Below are 17950 nucleotides of genomic sequence, written 5' to 3' on the forward strand. Positions count from 1 at the left end.
CAAATGCAGAGGACAAATCTCTTCACAGGAGATATTGAAGTAAAACTTAGTCTGTGTTTCTCACAGGCTGTACAGTCCTATAGGTTCTATATAATGCCTGCAGTTCAGAACTTCCATTGAAGGGATTTCAGTGTGAAATTCACCATTTAATCTTGTCTGTGCATAATATTGCGTGTCTAATAGGGAAATACAAAGAGGATTATTTTCATCCCCTTACTATTCCTGTTTTAAATGGTTTGAGACCAGGCTTACCACATAACATGTCAAGTATATTTTGAGACACCTGAATATTATCTGCAGTAATAATTTTCGTCAAAGTGGATTACATACCACTGAGTTTATGACAAAAACAATAAAATGGAGGTGAAAACAAATCACTGGAGTGACATCAAATGATTAACCAGCGATATTTTTAGATGTATTTTTATATCTCTACGTCCAGGGTTAAGTGCTGTGATTCAGATAGATTCTGGTGTAAAATGCTGTCGTCCTGCAGAGTCCTGGTATGTCATACTGTCTGACCTTCCCGCGGGACTGCTGCTCTTGCATATTACACACTGACTAACAGCATGACAACAGAACTAATCACAGCCTTGTAGCTGTGCTCTGCATAATGTTCCCTCTGATACACTCTGTAATTCAAGATATGCATGTTCCATTAGTTGGTCACAGGGGATGGACAGCAACGAGTCCATGTGCTCATTTTATTCTCTTATATTTGTAATGTACAATACATTTGTTATGTCTTGGAAATTTTAAATTTATAGGAGAATTACTGCCATATGTTCATATTTCTTACATATACTGTTTTTAGAACATTAATGTGATGTCAAAGAATAATATACTGCATCCAAAATGCCAGCCCCTCAGGAAGTAAGAAGTACTACAATTTAGCTAATTGTTTTTGAAAATGTTTCCCTGTTTCAAGGGTTGAAGATATTACTCAACTCTAAAAGCTGATCCTTTTATGTGAAGATTGTCAGTCAGACAGAGCAAGTTAAGGGTCGCTGTTTTGGTCTTCATCACAAAAAAATCAGTCCAGTTGCCTTTAACTTACAGTAGTACGTACAGGTGTTTTTATTCATTATTCTCAGTTCAAACATGAAAATAATCAAATTAGAAGCATTTTTTGTTGGATGCATTTATCTCTACATTCTTAGCTAGTGTGTGTACCCAACTGCAGTAAACAGTTGGGTACACACACTATGGCTTTATCATATTATATGGTTATCACAGGCTTTTAAAACCAAATAGTTTTAAAAGCCTGTGATAACGGTAAAAATATCTGAATAAGCCAGGCCTCTTCATCTTTGGCTCAGCTTAGCAATTCATAATATCCATGATAGCAGAAGCTAACTGGCTTGACAGTTGAGTATGAACAGTCGTGCAGTGCTGAAGTGTTTTTTTGACTCTGCGTTCCCTGGTGTTGTTGTCCCAGCAGTGTTGCTTCCATATGCTATTTACTGTACATGTCACATGGTTAGGCCAGTGGCACTAGTTCAACTGAGGGGGCCCCAGGTGATACAAGAGCTGTAGGCAAACAGAGGCAGATAACATCTCTTAGTGGAGCAGCAAAAGCAAATACAACATGAAGACTCTGAATTTTAATTTGCTATTCTCTGTTTTGTTGATATATTTTGGGTTTTTTTGTGGTGGGGGTTGCCTTTATTAAGCAGTATTAAGCAGTCAACTATAAAAAAAAGAGACAGGATCCAGATGCATTACATGCAACAAACATTAGAGCTGAATTTGAACCTAGGATGTCCAAGTTGCATAGTATGAGCCTCAGCCAGCTGAGGCACCACAACTTCCTGTTGGTATTTATTTGTGATGCCACCAGTATATAGCAATACCAAGAGTAAAACACGGAGTAATTTAACAAATGGTGCAGCATAAGGACACATATCATTTTGCTTTTTCCCTTATAGTGGATAGGACCTCAATTTTTTCTGCTATAGAATAGATTAACTCACTTTGTATTTCATTTATTCCATCACATTTCTCCATATGTGTAGATTAAGGTAAGAATGAATACGTTCCTATTTGTCCCTATCTCTTAAGAACACAAAAATATCCTTACCAGCATTTTGGCTTGTAGTCTAGTCAAGCCTGAAAGAGATTTTCATTTGGGTTCAATCCCACTGTTGTTGTTGCTATAGACAAGCTCACAGTCAGCGTGCGCTGTGGAATGAGCTCATTGTGCATGAATACAGTGGCTCAACATCAACTCTCCATTCATCCTCATTGTAACTTCAATTTATATTCTATATAGTGAGCAAATGTAACCACAATGATGGAGACAAAATGTTTTAAAAGCAGGTCATTAGGTTGTAATTATTAGAGCAACAGACAAATGAATTGACTGAGCCGATACTTTATATAGATTGATATTCACTTATTGCAGATATATTGGTGTTGCCATTGATGTTGGCCAATAGGTAACAAGAAATTGAAGTACAGACATGCCAGAGATATGTTTGAGGTAGTTTAGAAACAGTGTCACCATTACATAGTTTTTTTTCAACTTCCCGCTCTCTATCTTCCGCTCAGTATATTCTGTGGTTGAAATGATTTTAAAAAAATTAATGGGATCTCTATCCAAATAGTTTGCTCAGGTTCATGAAGAAAAGCTAATATTGGATTATACATCATTATCATTTTTTTAAAATCTCAAATATTGATGTCAAAAATTTCAAAAATCCAGTATCGGTTCGGCTATAATCTTAAAGTGGTTATAATCCAAGACAATATTATTAGGTGCTATTTATTAACATAGTCTTATTTCATTATAAACTTCCATGTGCTATTAGATGGTAACGGTATTGTCCAAGTTTCAGTCAGGGAAGGGGATAATTCATCGTATGTTGTACCTTTTTTTTAAGTTGGAAAAAAGTAACAAAGGCTTTTATTTGTATATTTTTTACATATTGTTCAATAAACCCTTCCTTTTTACACCCTTCTCACCATTAATCATTTACCTGCCTCCTTAACATATCCTCCTCCACGCTTGTTTCCCTACCGACTTTGAAACCAAACCTAACCCTTACATCTCTCTGTCCAGCGTGCCAGATGGGTCCGGATGTGCACATTCTGTCTCTCCTCACGTGTGAGCTCACAGGAACTGTCTATATGCTGTAAAATAGGACACTGTAAATCCCTGCCCACCGCCCAGTTCAGTCCTGACCCAGCTCAGGCCCCTGTAGTGCCCACTACGAGAGAGAGGTGGCTTAGACTGGCTTTTAGGCCCGCTCCCTTTCTGCTGAGTTCATCAGGCTGGTCCTTTGAGCAGGGAGCCAGCCCTACTGCCTTGTGGCTCTTTCTTTCTTTTCAGGCGACAAATGTGCTAAAACAGCACTCCGTAATCACTTGGCATTAGAGGCCGTTGTGTTGGGCATTAGTGGTTAGAATTGACCAGTGGGACGTTATAAAAATGAGTCTGACAAGAGAACACCAAAGCTGATGAGTCTGGATCCTGGCACTGGACGGCTAGAGGATTAGTCAGCTAACACACTGGCTGGGGCTTCTGCAGGGTCGGGTCCCATCGCATCTCATCACCACCAGGCTTGAAGCGGCCCCTGTGGCTGCCGTGTCTCCATCCGCCTCTCTGGCTGGCTGGCTGGCTCTGGTTACCATCCTCCACCACTTCTCCTTCCTCTGTTCTACCAAAAACACAACATCATCTCCACTTGTAGGGTCATGCCTTTCATGGGAGGAGCGTAATGATGTCATACACTTAATCAGAACAGGTCAAGTGGCTGTGAAGAGCCTTGATTCAGTGGAGGTCACTCACCGACTGCATGAAATCTCAGATGCTGTTTCTTTTCTTATACACAGAGAAAGATAGTGTGTAGTCTAGGCTATTTCAGTTGTTACAGGTCAGAAGGCTTATCAAATACATATAAATATCTACATATTTTCAACACAAAGTCCAGCTGCATACACTTAACCTATCAGCTGAAAGTGTCTCTCTATCTCTTGTATCATGTGTAGCATTGCAAAAGCTGAGTTGAATGGAGAGAGAGAGCACAAGGGATGTTTTCACTCATTGACCCTTCTCTGACTTTATCTCTGATGTTATCCGCCAATAAGCACAACCAGTTACCAAAAATCGATTACCCTCATTATCACAGAAACATTAGATCACATTTACTGCACATTATTAACTAAACACTGCAGTGGAGTTTGGAGTTAATTCAGTTGACTTTTACAGAATTGCAGCCACTTTTTGTCTGACAGACACTTCTCAGCCTGAACTGTTCCACCTCTCCTCTCCCAACCCCCTGCGTAGAGTGCCTGGGCCTGTTTCTCTGGAAGCTCCTGCTGTTTCCACTCCTTTGCTCAGTAAGAGCAGCTTCATACTGTTGGAATGTAGCAGTAACAGGCAGTACCATGGAAAGAGTCACTGACAGGGGGGGGTGGATGCACGTCCTTTATTCAGGCCAATGCTGAGTTCACTGGACTCGAAACATTCTCTCATTCATTACAACTTTGTGGTACAATATAGTGTAGTTTAGCTCAATCCGTCTCTCCACACGTTCTCCTGCTCTCTTCTCTTTGGCTGCCTCCCTCTTCTCCATTTCCAGTCACACTCAACTTTTCTTTCCTTTCATTTTCTTCACCTCACTATTAACTCTCCCTTTCTCTCCTCTTATCAACTCTCATCTTTTAAATTACTCTCTTCTCCCTCTTTCTTCATCCAAGCTGGCGCCTCTTTCCTTCTCCGTTTTCGATTCTTCCCCCTTAAAGGATAGGTTCAGTGTTTTTCAAGTCTTTCTTAAAATGATGGGGAAATGATGTAAGTGATGGGGGACAAAATCCATAGTCAAGTGTTTTGATTAAAAATGTATTTAAAAGTTTATCCAAAGATAATATGAGGCTTCAGCAGTCTGAGTTAGTCAAATAATGTGGATATCTACCACAGTCACAGTCTTTTTAGTTAAAAATTCCCTCTTTGTCTCACTGTGGTGGAAGTATGGTAACAAATAGAGGGAATTTGGCACTAAAAAGACAGTAACTTTGAAAGATTTTGACTAATTTGGACAGTTGAGGTGTCAATGTTCATTTGGGCACCCGACTATTACTTTTAGGACAGACTTGAATAATAGGTTACCTATACTTTAATCCTTCTCTTTCACTCTTTTTCCCCACTTCTGTTTTCATCACTCTTCCTCCCCTTAGCCACCTCTCCCCTCTTCGTCTCTCTTTTTCTTTCCTTTGTATCCCTCTTGTCTTTTCTGTCTTTACTGTTATATTCATCTGTCCTATCCTTTTTTTCCATCCTCTTCTCCTCCTTTTTTTTATCCTTTGCTCTTGTCACTGCTCTTGTCACTTCGGTGCCAAAGACTGACCTCCCTAATGTGCTTCCCACAGCATCGTACTGTGGTGGATATAAACAGCTGACAGATGCAGTTATTTTGTAGCTGTTCTGATTTTTACATCTGCATTTTGGGGTTTTTGGACCTGCTTCAAATTGTGGCATTCTGCAAAATATTCATATGTGTTCATGAGTTTCTAATTTTATCTATTGTAATGAGGACTGACATGATGTTATATTCAAAACTATACACCCTACTGTAACATGGCATCCTTATTATTCAGTTATCTCAGCTACAGCTCCACACTGTTCAACAAACAGAAAACATGTATCACTTCCATGAAAAACTCTGTGTCTTCTCTCATGATTACAAGTAACAATATGAGAACAAAATGCACTCAAAGCAGTTTGTATCTTTTTAAACATACTATAGCTTTGTTTTGTAATTGGGGCGGTTTGAATACTAAAACACTGTCTTTATTTTGAGGAGAGGAGATTGAAGTTTTGGAAAATACAAAAAATATCTTGTCTTGAATCCAGGTTATAAACATCCAACCACAAACAATGTTTTGGTTTATTTGAACCAAGTTTGATATCACTTTCACACAAAAACCCCTGTATTTAATGGAGGACAATGAACTCACATTCCACTCACAGTCATACCAAAGTGTTAGTCATGAGTAACTTTCATTACATACCTTTAGTTTCATAGACATCACTGCTGAACCATGCAGACATACCAGACAAAAAGGTTGATGTCACTGCAGTGTTTATACATGAGACAGTAGAGTTCAACTGGTGTAACTTTATAGGCTTTCTTTCGGTCACCTCATGAAATGTTAATGCTAGTGATGTTAAACAGTCAGTGTGAATGAGTCAACACGTGTTGATCCCTTCACACTAACGATGAGTCTCAAAGGGGTGTTTAAACATGCCAGAACACACACTCACACACTGACACCATTCTCCTCGGGTACTGAGTTTTGTAGCATTCAGTGAACGGTGAATGTTCTTGTTTATCACAGTGACATCGTCCTCCTTAGACATGACCTTACTCCTTCACCTTTGAAAATATATTATGTACATGTATTACTCTAATAACCTTGCAAATTTATCTCCAGGTGAAATATTCACTACAATAAACCCTCACACAAGCAGAAGGAATTACAATCAGTACAAGATGGGATGAGCCTTTTCTTCTCTAAACTAAAGGCTGCTTTCCTCCTAAGTCCACACTAATGTTGCTAAATTTGAAAACACATATTATTCAAATGTAGGTCTGACATTGTACTGTTGACAGGATAATCAGAAGTTTTTGAAAATCTCCTCCTAAACAAAAAAATGCGCTCCCACATACACGCAAAAGAAATCTTCACTCTGACAGAAGTTAACTGTGTTCCTGGAACATGGCATGGCCTGAAAGCTGCAGTTGCTCCCTGTATTAAACTTATAAATCTTTACTCTTCCTTGAAATTCAATTACATGCCACTTACAGTATGTGTCAAATGGCACCTCGGAGCCTGCTGCTCGCTGTCGACACTGTAACTTGAGCTGCAGCTGTTGGACTGACCGAGACATAATTCTGTCTCTCAGTTTAAGTGGGGCAGCTTAGGAGCCCTTGTGTCTATTGCCTATTTATTAAGCTGGAGATTCACACCATGCTCTGCCATTTAGGCGCTGGCCCAGATACATATTAGCACTTGCACATGCACAAAATGAATGCCCTTTAAATGGTTCTATAATCTTCTCACCCGTTTAATTGGGCCTCTCTATCATACAGTGCAATCACAAAGTATTTGGACATTAATGTTTTTTAATTGTTTTGGATCTACTATTGATTGCATTTGAAATGAAATAATGACTATGAAGTTGAGGTGAGTTTTAGCTTTAAGGGTGGTCCAATCCATGAATGTGGGACTCATACTGTAGCCCAGTTTCACAGTTTTAGAAAATGCAGCAAAACAGTAATCCTTCACATGCACACATAAGGCAACCATGGAGATTTTTATGGCCATAAAAACCCTCAATCCTACTGAACATGTGTTTCATTGCTCAAGACCAGACTGAAAACAGAAAGTCTCTGAAACACACAAAAAGTGAAGATGGCTTCAGTACTGGCCTGGCAGAGCAACACCAGGGAACATAATACTAATTGTCTTCTGATGCCTGTCATTAAGTGCAAATGATTTGCAGCCAAATAATAAATCTCGTGACTTTATTTCAGTTTATTTGTTATGTTAATGTTAATTTTTCCAATTACTATCTTTCCCAAAAATAGCTGGACTTGAACGATGTATAAAAAGGGCTACATTTTTCTTTCATCTGATGTGGACCCTCAAAGCTAGCCTTCAGGTATTGAACCTCATTATCATTGTCTTATTTTAAATGTCCAAAAATCTCTCACTGTCTTAGTACCCTCTGACTGTACTATATTTCTATTTATGTCCACAACTATGGGAACTACAGAGCAAGGTTGTGATTCCTAGCAATTTAAAAGATTCAAGGTTTCATCAGTGAGCTTGTATAGATTCTGTTTCTACACTGTTATTATAGCCTAAGGTGGACATTTACTACAAGTGCTGCCAGACAGTTTAACTGCTGCTTTTATTACACCCTCTCTTTCTCTGTCTGAGGTGACACATAAACCTGTTAGAAGTAACAGCACAGCGTAATTGCTGCATATTTGTGTAGGTGTGTGTCTGTGTGTGTGCATGTGCTGCAGATGCTATTTGCTAATTTGTGTTATTGCCACTGGAAGGAAGGTTTTGTTCTGTTTCTGTTTTTGTTAGTTGGACCTGGTGCCTCAAGAGTGAATTTTCTGCGTTGAGGTACCTCTGTGCACAAGTGCATGGGCTACGTCTATAGTACTGCATGAATGGCGATTGGTCTTCTTGGGATGCTTTTGTTTTTTCCTCTCTTGTACTTCTTTATAGTGATGACAGCACAGGGCAGGTTGAATAAAGACCATGCTAGATAAATTATTTATTACAGTGAAAACAGTGAAAACAAGGCACTGACAAATGACATGGACTTATGAAGCAAAATGCACAAAAACATTGTGATACATTCTCTTGAAAAAATTTATTCTAGTTGCACAAGTATCATCCATACAAATGGCTTCAAAGATTTTCAAGGCATTTCTACAACAAGGCATTGTAGGTGGTTGTAGCACTTGCTTGTTACGGGTAGCAAATGTTTCATGTGAGTGCCACTTTGGCCATTTGCCGTCTCCTTGTTTTTTTTTGTCCATGTGGTGAGGCTCTCAGTGATATGTGCATCATATGCCGCATTGCCACACTGTTGGTTTGAGTTCAGTTTTCTTCTAGGTTCAGGTGATGTTAGGAGTGTTTGTATAGCCACACAAATAAACGATTAAATTACCGCAATCATTTAGGGCGTACATTTATGTAGTCCAACCATCACAGTGTAAAACTTAGCCAAGAAAAACAGCTTTCAGGTATCCTTTGCATGCTATTTGACATGTGATTATGAATATCTGATTATATGAGAAGACTTGTGTGATTAGACGGCTGTTAGTTTACACAGATCACTTTTCCTCACATTTCCACTGTATTACATCAACCAACTTCCCGTCGCTTGACTTCCTTGAATTTGGTCTCTTTATTGACCCCATGAGTACACTCATGTTTTACAAAACCAACTAAGTATTGTTAATCTGATTATAGGGAAGCAGTAAAGAGACATTTACAGTTACTAGTTTTTAATAAAAAAGACTGTAGGAGCATTTTATATGAGCACTGTTTTGAATTACTGTAGAATTTCTGAACTTGTTACTACTTTTGTAAATAAAAGATTATCTTTTCTTGCAAAGACTGAACACACTGAACAATTGGTTATTAAGATACTTTCCAACTATGAAACATCATGTTAGATTACACATTACCATCATTCTAACCGGGCCAGAGGCAGCACCAAAATAAAAGACGTAAAAACGTGTAAAAGACTTGATATTATATACTGTATTATATATCCTTAAAATGTCTATCTACTTATCCCCAGTTTCCCACATTGTCAAACTGCTTACATGTGCAGTAAGGCAACCTAGCAGGTTGGAAAAATCTTGTAGTGTGTCAGCAGAAATATTTTCATGCACCCACCTGTCACTTAGTGCACCTTGGTGTAATTGGACCATCCTGGGTGCAGCCTGGGTGCAAGTTATTTAACACATCTCTGCGACAATAACAGAACTTGTGTTCCTCTTCCTTACACCTGAAAAACCCCCAGTATCTGTTTTTGTGGCCAATACCTAACATTTTTTTTGTAATGGCTAATTGTTTTCGATCTGGTTTGTGTAGAATTGCTAGATTTTGATGCCAGTCTTAGAAAGGGGACAGTTATCATTGGAAAAAGAACATGATTATTCATAAAGTGTGATATGAAACCTTTGAGAACAGTCTGTTCTTCGTCTCTGTGCCTTGTGTTGGAGAACAGAGCACAGACACATTGTAATGACTTTGATAAATTTATCATGAATGAAACTGGGCAGTAAGAAATTGCTGATTTAATTTTCAGTAGCATTGTATGCAAACAGCCCAACAATGAAGGGAAAAGGTCGAATTGTTTGTCTTCAAGTATTTACCAGCAAACACACACACGTGCATGCACACGCACACACGCACCCACACACACACTAGATTGAGTTGAATGCCTTATGGATTGTTCCTTTGGATTTGTAATATTTTTAATTTACAGTCTCATTCAGTGACAAACAATAGGGTCGTCACGTGGATGGAAAGCATGATGTAATGGCTCATTTTTCCTCACCAGGTTTATACAGTATATTGACTGTCAATGTGTGTGGGTCTCTGCACAAAAAATAAATTCAATATTCAAGCTGGTTCAAGGGAGGAAAATCACAACAGCTGCTTGTTTTCTTTATTGAGAAATAATCACAGAAATAAGAAAGTGTTGGAATTTCAAGTAGACCTGCTGTGGTGCTCTGCGACTTCGGCCTTTACTTGTTAAGCTACTTGAGGTACTGCTGAGAAGCAGAGTGGAGTTCAACCAGGTTCACTGCAGCGTAGTCGCTCTTCTCTGACTATAAAAGGCTCAGCAACCCTTATCTGTTGAGAAGAGAAAGAGCAAAAGAGAGAGAGAGAGAAGAGAAAAAGGAAAATGAGAGATTTTTTTGGTTGGTTGATCACAGGCCACCTCTTGGAGTAAATGTCTTCAGAAGATTAAAAGTAGCCTGGTTCTTTGTCACTGACTGAAGACCCACCATGGTAAATTTAGTGCTGCAAAAGCTTGAAGTTTTGTTCATCACAAAAACTAAGTGTAAGTCACTCAAAATAACAGCACTTCAGATTGCTCTTAAGCTAATTTTGCTTCTGTGGTTGTGAATGAATTAGGGAAGAACAAAACTGACAATAGCAGGATTATTAACATTGATGATAAGAAATTACTTTTAACTGTGAAAATCCTCATATTATTTTCATATAGTAAGTGCTGTTTCTGGAGCTCTCCTTAAGACTATATATCCTTTGATACGCTTGCAATCAAATGCAGTTGACTTATGATAGCAAAATATATAATACCATTCTTCTTTTGTAGTTATGAAAACATGTAGAAGAGTGTGCAGATTCAGTGAAACAATGAAAGAAAAATTGTGCAAAGCAAGGCTTTAGACTGACAGTGGTCCATTTAGTAATTAGGAAATTTTGTTTTTGTATACATAAACCTCTTTATTTAATCCATAATTATGTCGGTTATGCTGTAACTCTGCTGCTCAACAGCTCACCTGCACAGTGCTCCTGGAAACTGGCATGCTTACTGTATGATGTGAGAGGATGTGCTTGATAATTCGCCTGCGCTGTCTCTGAATATGGAAAAGAGTGACTGCATGACTGGAAACAGTTGACAGGTTTAGTGGAAGATCAGGTTTTAAAGTCTCTCCCGGCGGATGGAGTCCTGAGTTATTATTGTAAGAATGTATTTGTACATTGCTCGCCCTGCTGCCCATGTTTGCTTCTTAGAAAACCCTTTCTGATGTAAAGCAGCAGGCAGGGAGTGTGTTTGCACAGCCGATAGTTAAGCTGATACGGGGAAGGTAAGGTGTAGGTTAAAAGCTTTGGCCGGTTTTTTTATGCTATAAGTTGAATGGTTCTTTTGTTCTGCCTTTTAGCAGTTTTTTATAGTGGAACATAGGTATACGTTTTTATCTATGGTTTTATTTTATGGATGCTTATTTCCTATGTTCTGTAATCAGCGTTGGTTGATTAAGATGGTAACATCATAATTTCTGTGATTTTATGGATGAATAAATTGTAACTTGAACCATGTCTGGGGCTTATTACATGTTAAGTCTGTGTTTCTTAAAATCCTGAAACCAGATGTGTGTTTACTATTTGAGTCACACACAAAAGCCTGAACAATATTGACCTGGAAGGAAAGGGGGGTGAATTTGAGAGATGCCTGGTAATCCTGTCATATGATACTAATCTGGTCACAAACAGTTGGCCTCGTAAGCAGAGATGTGACATTTGTATACTGATTATTACACAACAACCTGTCCCTTTGTAGCTTTTACTGAGAAGATTAATATGCTTAAATAGGTTCTGTAACTATTTAAACAACCTACAAAAATCCTTTATGCATGTTTACATGCCAAAAAAGCCTGTAGACGAATGCCTTCTCTCTGTAGCCATAGTTTACCTACAGTAATTCGGCATGGACTGATAGAGACCTCCAGTTTCATCCCGTGTCTCCAGAAGGTTTCTATTAGTATGTAGAAACAAAGAGCCTCTGCTGGACCTGCAGGACAGCCTTGAGTCAACAGGGCACCGGAGGGATCACACAGCCTCTCACAGACACCAAACTCAAGACAGATGAAGACAAGGAAACAACATCTGCTTAAAGAACTTTCACCAACGCAAGTCAGCCACTTCACACCAAACCTCATGTTCTTCTCTGTTCATTACCACGTGGCTGTACTATATGTTTGCTTACGTGAACACCTGTATGCGCATAAACAGCCAGCTTTACAATTTGTAGGTTGTGCACTTTATGCTGTTTCACTCTACATTAGCCTTATCGCTGCAGGAGAAGCTGGGTTGAGTGAACCCTGTGATGTGCTCCAACCAAATGTGGGCCTGCATGTTCGCCTTTGTTTTCCATGTGCCTGCTCTTCCATGAGCGCACCTGAGCTTTGAAGCTGCCCGTTGCCCGAAAGAGAAGCATCTCTGTTCTTGTGTATGTGTGTGGTTATGTGTGTGTGTGTGTCAGGGGAAAAGAGAGAGAGAGAGAGAGAGAGAGAGAGAGAGAGAGAGAGAGAGAGATGGGAGCAGGGATGTAAGCACATAAGACAAAGATAGCTTTGATCACATTGGGGTGTCACTAATGTCTTGCTCCTCTCTGTCAGACCATCTGAGGCACAATCACAGGTGTGGATGAGAGCGAGAGGCGAGCAGCAGAGGAAGGCTTCTGTTTATTGTCATTTTTAAAGGTGATTGGAGATATTTTTTAGCTCCAGTTTTATTATTTTCATTGAAAATTACTTAGTTGACAAGTGAGCGATCATGTTAAACATCCTGCTGTCCGCACTGATCGATCCTGACAGGCGTTTGAGGAGCTTCAGAAGGAGCGAGCGACTTGCGTCTATACTCGTATGTATCATCCATGTGGCATGTTTAACATCAGTGTTTCTGTTTTAAACTTAATTGCATTTTTCCCATGCATTGTTTTTTTCCCCGAGCGATTGGTAGAACAATATTCTGTGTTTCAATGAAGAAAATGTGTATTAGTTTATTGAAGAATGGAAATGTGTGTGTGGTTCCCTGGCTGAAGTATGGCTGCAGGTTTTGAGTCGTTCATCTGTCTTGATCCTCTTCTCGGCATGACCCGGCCTTTCTGGAGGTCATCCTCTGTTAGCAACCCTCAGGACATGTCTGCTACTCATGACTGGCGGTATTTTAGCCTTGTAGGATTATGTCTGGTGGGAATTAACCTCTAGACCACCTACACTGCTGCCGAGCCCTCCTCTCAGTTGAGCAAAAAAAAAGATACAAAGGAAGTAATCATTGAAGAAGCTAGATTGAGGGAATGCGATTGTACAGTTTGTTTGGAAAAGATAGGGCGTGTCTGTAAGTTCATATGGTAACGGCTAACATTGACATTCACTGTAACAGTAGACACTGAAAAACTTTAATGTCACACAGCTTTGCCATTTTTGTGATTCCCTACTATGGCCTACTTTTATATTGCAGATCGTGTTTTGCTAAAAACAGAAGTAAACTTTGAAACAATACAAGCAGAGATTACATCCTGTGGGTGGGGTCTGGTTTGGGAAGTCATAGGAACTTTACAGAATGGCTTTTGTGGTTTCCTGTGGGGTGACTTATCAACCACAAACACTTTCCCGATTTTCTCTGTGCTAAGAAAATCTTTTGATGTCGCTGAATTTGTTATTTTTTAAGCTACAAGAAGCACTACCCCAAAACAAACACTGAAATGGCAAATGGTTGCCTAACATTATAAATATTCTGCTCACGTTGTTTGGCTTTGTGTCGCCCATTTTGCACATTTTGCGTTCAGTTTGATAGAGGAGGGCCAAAGCTTTTAACTGAATATATATTGTGATATTTTTTCCTCAAATTTGAGATTAAAGGCTACTGTAGTCCTTGTGTAACAGGCTAACATATAGCACTAACCATCACCACACAGTGAAAGTGAGCATTCAGCATCAGGAGGGACAGCGGCGTCGCTTCTCCTTATTGTATCCCGGACTGTTTATTCCATAATAGAGAACAGGGGTGGACACTTTTTTAGACGCGACAGAAAAAGATAGAAAATAAAAATTTAACAAAAGAGAAAGGCAATAATATATATTCGCGTAGATCCCAACAAAATTCCCTTATCTTTGGAGACTTCTCGGGACATAAGGGCAATGCCCCCGTTTTCCCAGTGTATTGCACCCCTACGAATGTGCAATGGTCCGCCCCGCACAGACACAGAGCCGAGAGCAGGGAGAGGTTTACTCAGCCTGCCATTGCTGTGCACCGTCCGAGTGATGCCTACTCTGCCCAACTTTTCATCCAGAGGTCAGCGAGGAAACGTTTAAAAGCAAGGTGGTTTAATTCCTGTTTTTTTTCCAACTCGAGTTTCTTCCATGACTCGGTACTCGACTGGACTAACGTTAACCTATCAGGCAACGAAGATAAGATAATGAACTTTGGACTTTCTACACGGCTTTTCGTGACATGTTTCCCGTCGTCCCGGATAAAATAAAATAACAACGTAGCCCGGCGTGGCGGCAGCTGGGCGAAAATTCAACTGGAAGGAAATAGCGCACTCACCCAAGTGATTATCAAAACCAAAACAGCAACTACTTTTAACCTGCCACTTTTGAAGCGGAATAGGAGTGTATAATGTCCTCCAAAGCTTCAAATAAGGTGGGTACCTGGCCGGATAAAATTCAAGTTTTTTTTTGTTCAACAGTATTCGTGTTAACCTGAATCTCTAAAATAGGAAACATGCTTAATTATACCGTAAGAGTGGCTGTAAAACTTTGTAACTAAGACTTTTGGTTGTAGTGATGGTGTGCTTAATGGTGGTGGTGTTTGTGTGTGTTGCTCAGGCGTTATTCTGTAAATCTATACCTAGTAACATAGCCTATATCTAGCCATGCTGTTTGTACTATACTAGTTTCTCAGTAATCTGACTTTTACTGACTGATAAGGCGCCACTGATAACACAAAAGTCACCCAGCTGTGCTTAGAAATGCAACCTGTTGATTTCAAGAGTCACTGTCATAATAGTTAATTAAAACAGTGGGAGGAAATCCCCATGATCTGAAAACTAACTGCCTCCAAGGCAAACATTCTGCCCTAATACAAGGAATCCAAACTTTTTCACAATGTCAGAGAGCCCAGAATAGATTAAACACATTCCATTTGATCAGCTGCACTACTATGAAATCCCAGTTTGAGAATGTTTTTTGTTCTATTAAAGTTAACGTGTAACTCATGACAATGTGTAGTAGGGTGATGATAGTAACTCGGGAGAAACAGCCAGCCACCTGTCATCCAAAGTGTGATCCTTATGCACAATTTTACTGTTTAAACAGTATGTAAATAGAATAACACTGAAATTTAAGTATAATCTATTTTTGTGGACCCCTTGGATTACATGTCTAGTCTAATTTCTGAATACCCCTTTCAGGGAATGAATGGTTTAATGTATGGGTTGTTGTCACTTGCAACGCTGTACCAGCTGTCTGTAGTTGCTGTCCATTCATCAGCTTAAAAACACCTGGATGAATATCTGTCATGGCTGGCATATTTTCTAGTTTTATATCATATATTTTAGATAAGTCATCAGTGAAGCATTGGTGAAAATTTGGTCAAAACTGGGTCAGGTCAGGTGTTGACAGACAGCAGAACAGTCTTCAGAATATACTGTAAAGTTATACTGTACTATTAATATATTGTAAGGCTTTCATCAGTAGGTGACCTTTACATTTGCAAACATGCACCACGTGACTGTGTTGCTTTTTTAAGTGCATTAATTTTGTTATAAAAGCAACATTTTGCTAACATTGAATAGCAAAGGGTACTACAGAAGGTATTTTAAGTGGGTCAATCCTCTTATTAGACCTAAATATTTGTACACAGTGTGTTCAGTAGTCTATTCCAATGTTATTTTTTTTCAGTTTGACAAGCGAGGAATGTACTGTGGGCTTGACAGAGGTGATATTCAGGTTTGGTTGGTTGTTCCAGTTAAGCGAAACCAGCTCCATAATGTCCACTGGTGACGTTACGCTGTATATGACGGCTTGGTTCACGCCTTGACATAAAACTTACTACTTTATTATGCTTGAAGTTGGTAATGAGCCAAGAGGTTATTATGCACTTATTATTCATACCAGTGTTACCCTTCAACTTCTTGTTATTCCTGATTTTCTAGGAAACGTTGCCTTGCATTAAAGGTGAAACTATTAAGATTGAGTGACAGTGTTAAATAGTTTTCAGTAATTGTAAACATAACACGCTATGCTGTATCAAGAGCAACTATGATCAGAACTTAAACTGATCACTGACAAAAAAGGGCTGGAAAAATATCAGAATTTTTTATCTTTTATTGACTATGTTTTGTCAAGCAGTGAGCTACTATGGGCGCTAACTTTAGTAACTAAGACAGCACTTCCTATTGCTGCTTCAGAGTAAAATCTTTCTTACACTGTTTGTGAAAAATGTGCCCAGTTCTTCTTACTGGACACTTGTTAATCCAGTAAGAAGTGGTCTTTTTGCATTAATATAATTAATGAAAAATATTCTTTTTGTGATATTGATTTTTAACCATATCACTGAGCTCTAACCACTGCACTTTCTAGTAAAATGTTATGCCTAGTATGTTGTTCACGAGATATAACAATGAGTATTTGTTAACTTAGTGAGACAGACTTGCCCTAACTAAATTTTATGGTCCATCCTGCGTTGTCAGACACAATCTGTGAAACAAGTACAGCTTGCTTTCCTCTGTCTTAGCCCTCTCTTTCGATATCCACCTGATGAGTTGTAATAAACTGCCATAACACCAGCATGAGTCACTCAGCAATTAATACTCCAGGTGATCATAAACCTATAATAAAATGTCGAGGTATTATCTCCCAGGAATAGAGTAACATGTGGGTGTGTTGACTTCATGTCTCACAGGTCAATAATGGTATTATTGCACAATACTTTGTACTAATAGTATGTCACTGCCTTCAGTTTGTCATGATAGACCTAAACCACAAAATAATAATTTATGTTAATTGCTGTTTAGAGTATGATGTGTTTCTGTGTAGACAGAAAGGAGGAGATCTTTCCGTTTGGTGCCAGAGTTCCTGCTCTGGCACCACAGGGGGAGGAAAGGACAGCCTTGCTGGTTGCAACTGCTTCCAAAGTTGGTTGAAAACTTGCCTTGTTCCAGGCCTCTTAATCACAGTCCACATCTTAAATTTTCTCAAGCCATATATGAAGGTTTGGTATTACTGTCATGTATGGCTTTTTTTCCTTGTTAGAGAAGCAACCAAGCTGGCCTGTTTATGGTGGTTGGCTGACCTTTGATAAAAGGAAAGACACCTCAGCAACTGAGTAACAAAAAGTGAAGTTGTAAAATGTACATATCTGAGAAGTATTTTACTTATATTTCTAAAAAAAATAATAATTTAAGGACAGAATTGTGAATGTGAAAGGAATATGACTATTGGGATAGTTGGTTGTTCCACAACTTTGGTTTAGACAGAAATATCTCAACAATTATTTGATGAATTGCCATGAATTTTTTTACAGACATTAATAGAGTCCCTAGAGGATGAATACCAACTACCTTGGTAATTCCCTGACTTTTCCTCTAGCGCCACCAGCAGCTCAACATCTACAGGATGGATTGGCACCAATATTTGTACAAACATTAATGCTTCCCAGAGGATGAATCATACTGACTGACTTTGGTGACTGCTGAACTTTTCCATTTTTGGTTTTGAACTGTCCTAAAAACACATTGGATGCATTTCTAGGAAATGGGTACACTCAATTCTGTCTCCCTCAGGATGAATTGAAGTAACTTTGGTCAACGTTACCATCAGCATCAGCTGTACTTTAATGTGTTTATCACTAATTATCAAATGCTAACACG

At 39.0% G+C, this 17950-nt stretch overlaps 1 protein-coding gene across 15 annotated transcripts in view; it reads left to right on the forward strand.

Moving 5' to 3' along the window:
* Positions 1 to 17950, forward strand: part of tjp1a (tight junction protein 1a) — a 122470-nt gene that overhangs the window by 56224 nt on the left and 48296 nt on the right. Inside the window, exon 1 of one of the 15 annotated variants that reach the window (XM_042390542.1) lies at positions 14301 to 14721. The exons of the other annotated variants lie outside the window; for them this stretch is intronic. Coding sequence (XP_042246476.1) covers positions 14698 to 14721 — 24 coding nt within the window. The 5' untranslated portion in view covers positions 14301 to 14697. Of the gene's footprint in view, positions 1 to 14300; positions 14722 to 17950 lie in introns of those variants that run through there. 15 annotated transcript variants of the gene reach the window in all.

Source organism: Thunnus maccoyii, chromosome 1 (genome assembly GCF_910596095.1).
Source record: "Thunnus maccoyii chromosome 1, fThuMac1.1, whole genome shotgun sequence".
Classification (NCBI taxonomy): Eukaryota; Metazoa; Chordata; class Actinopteri; order Scombriformes; family Scombridae; genus Thunnus; species Thunnus maccoyii.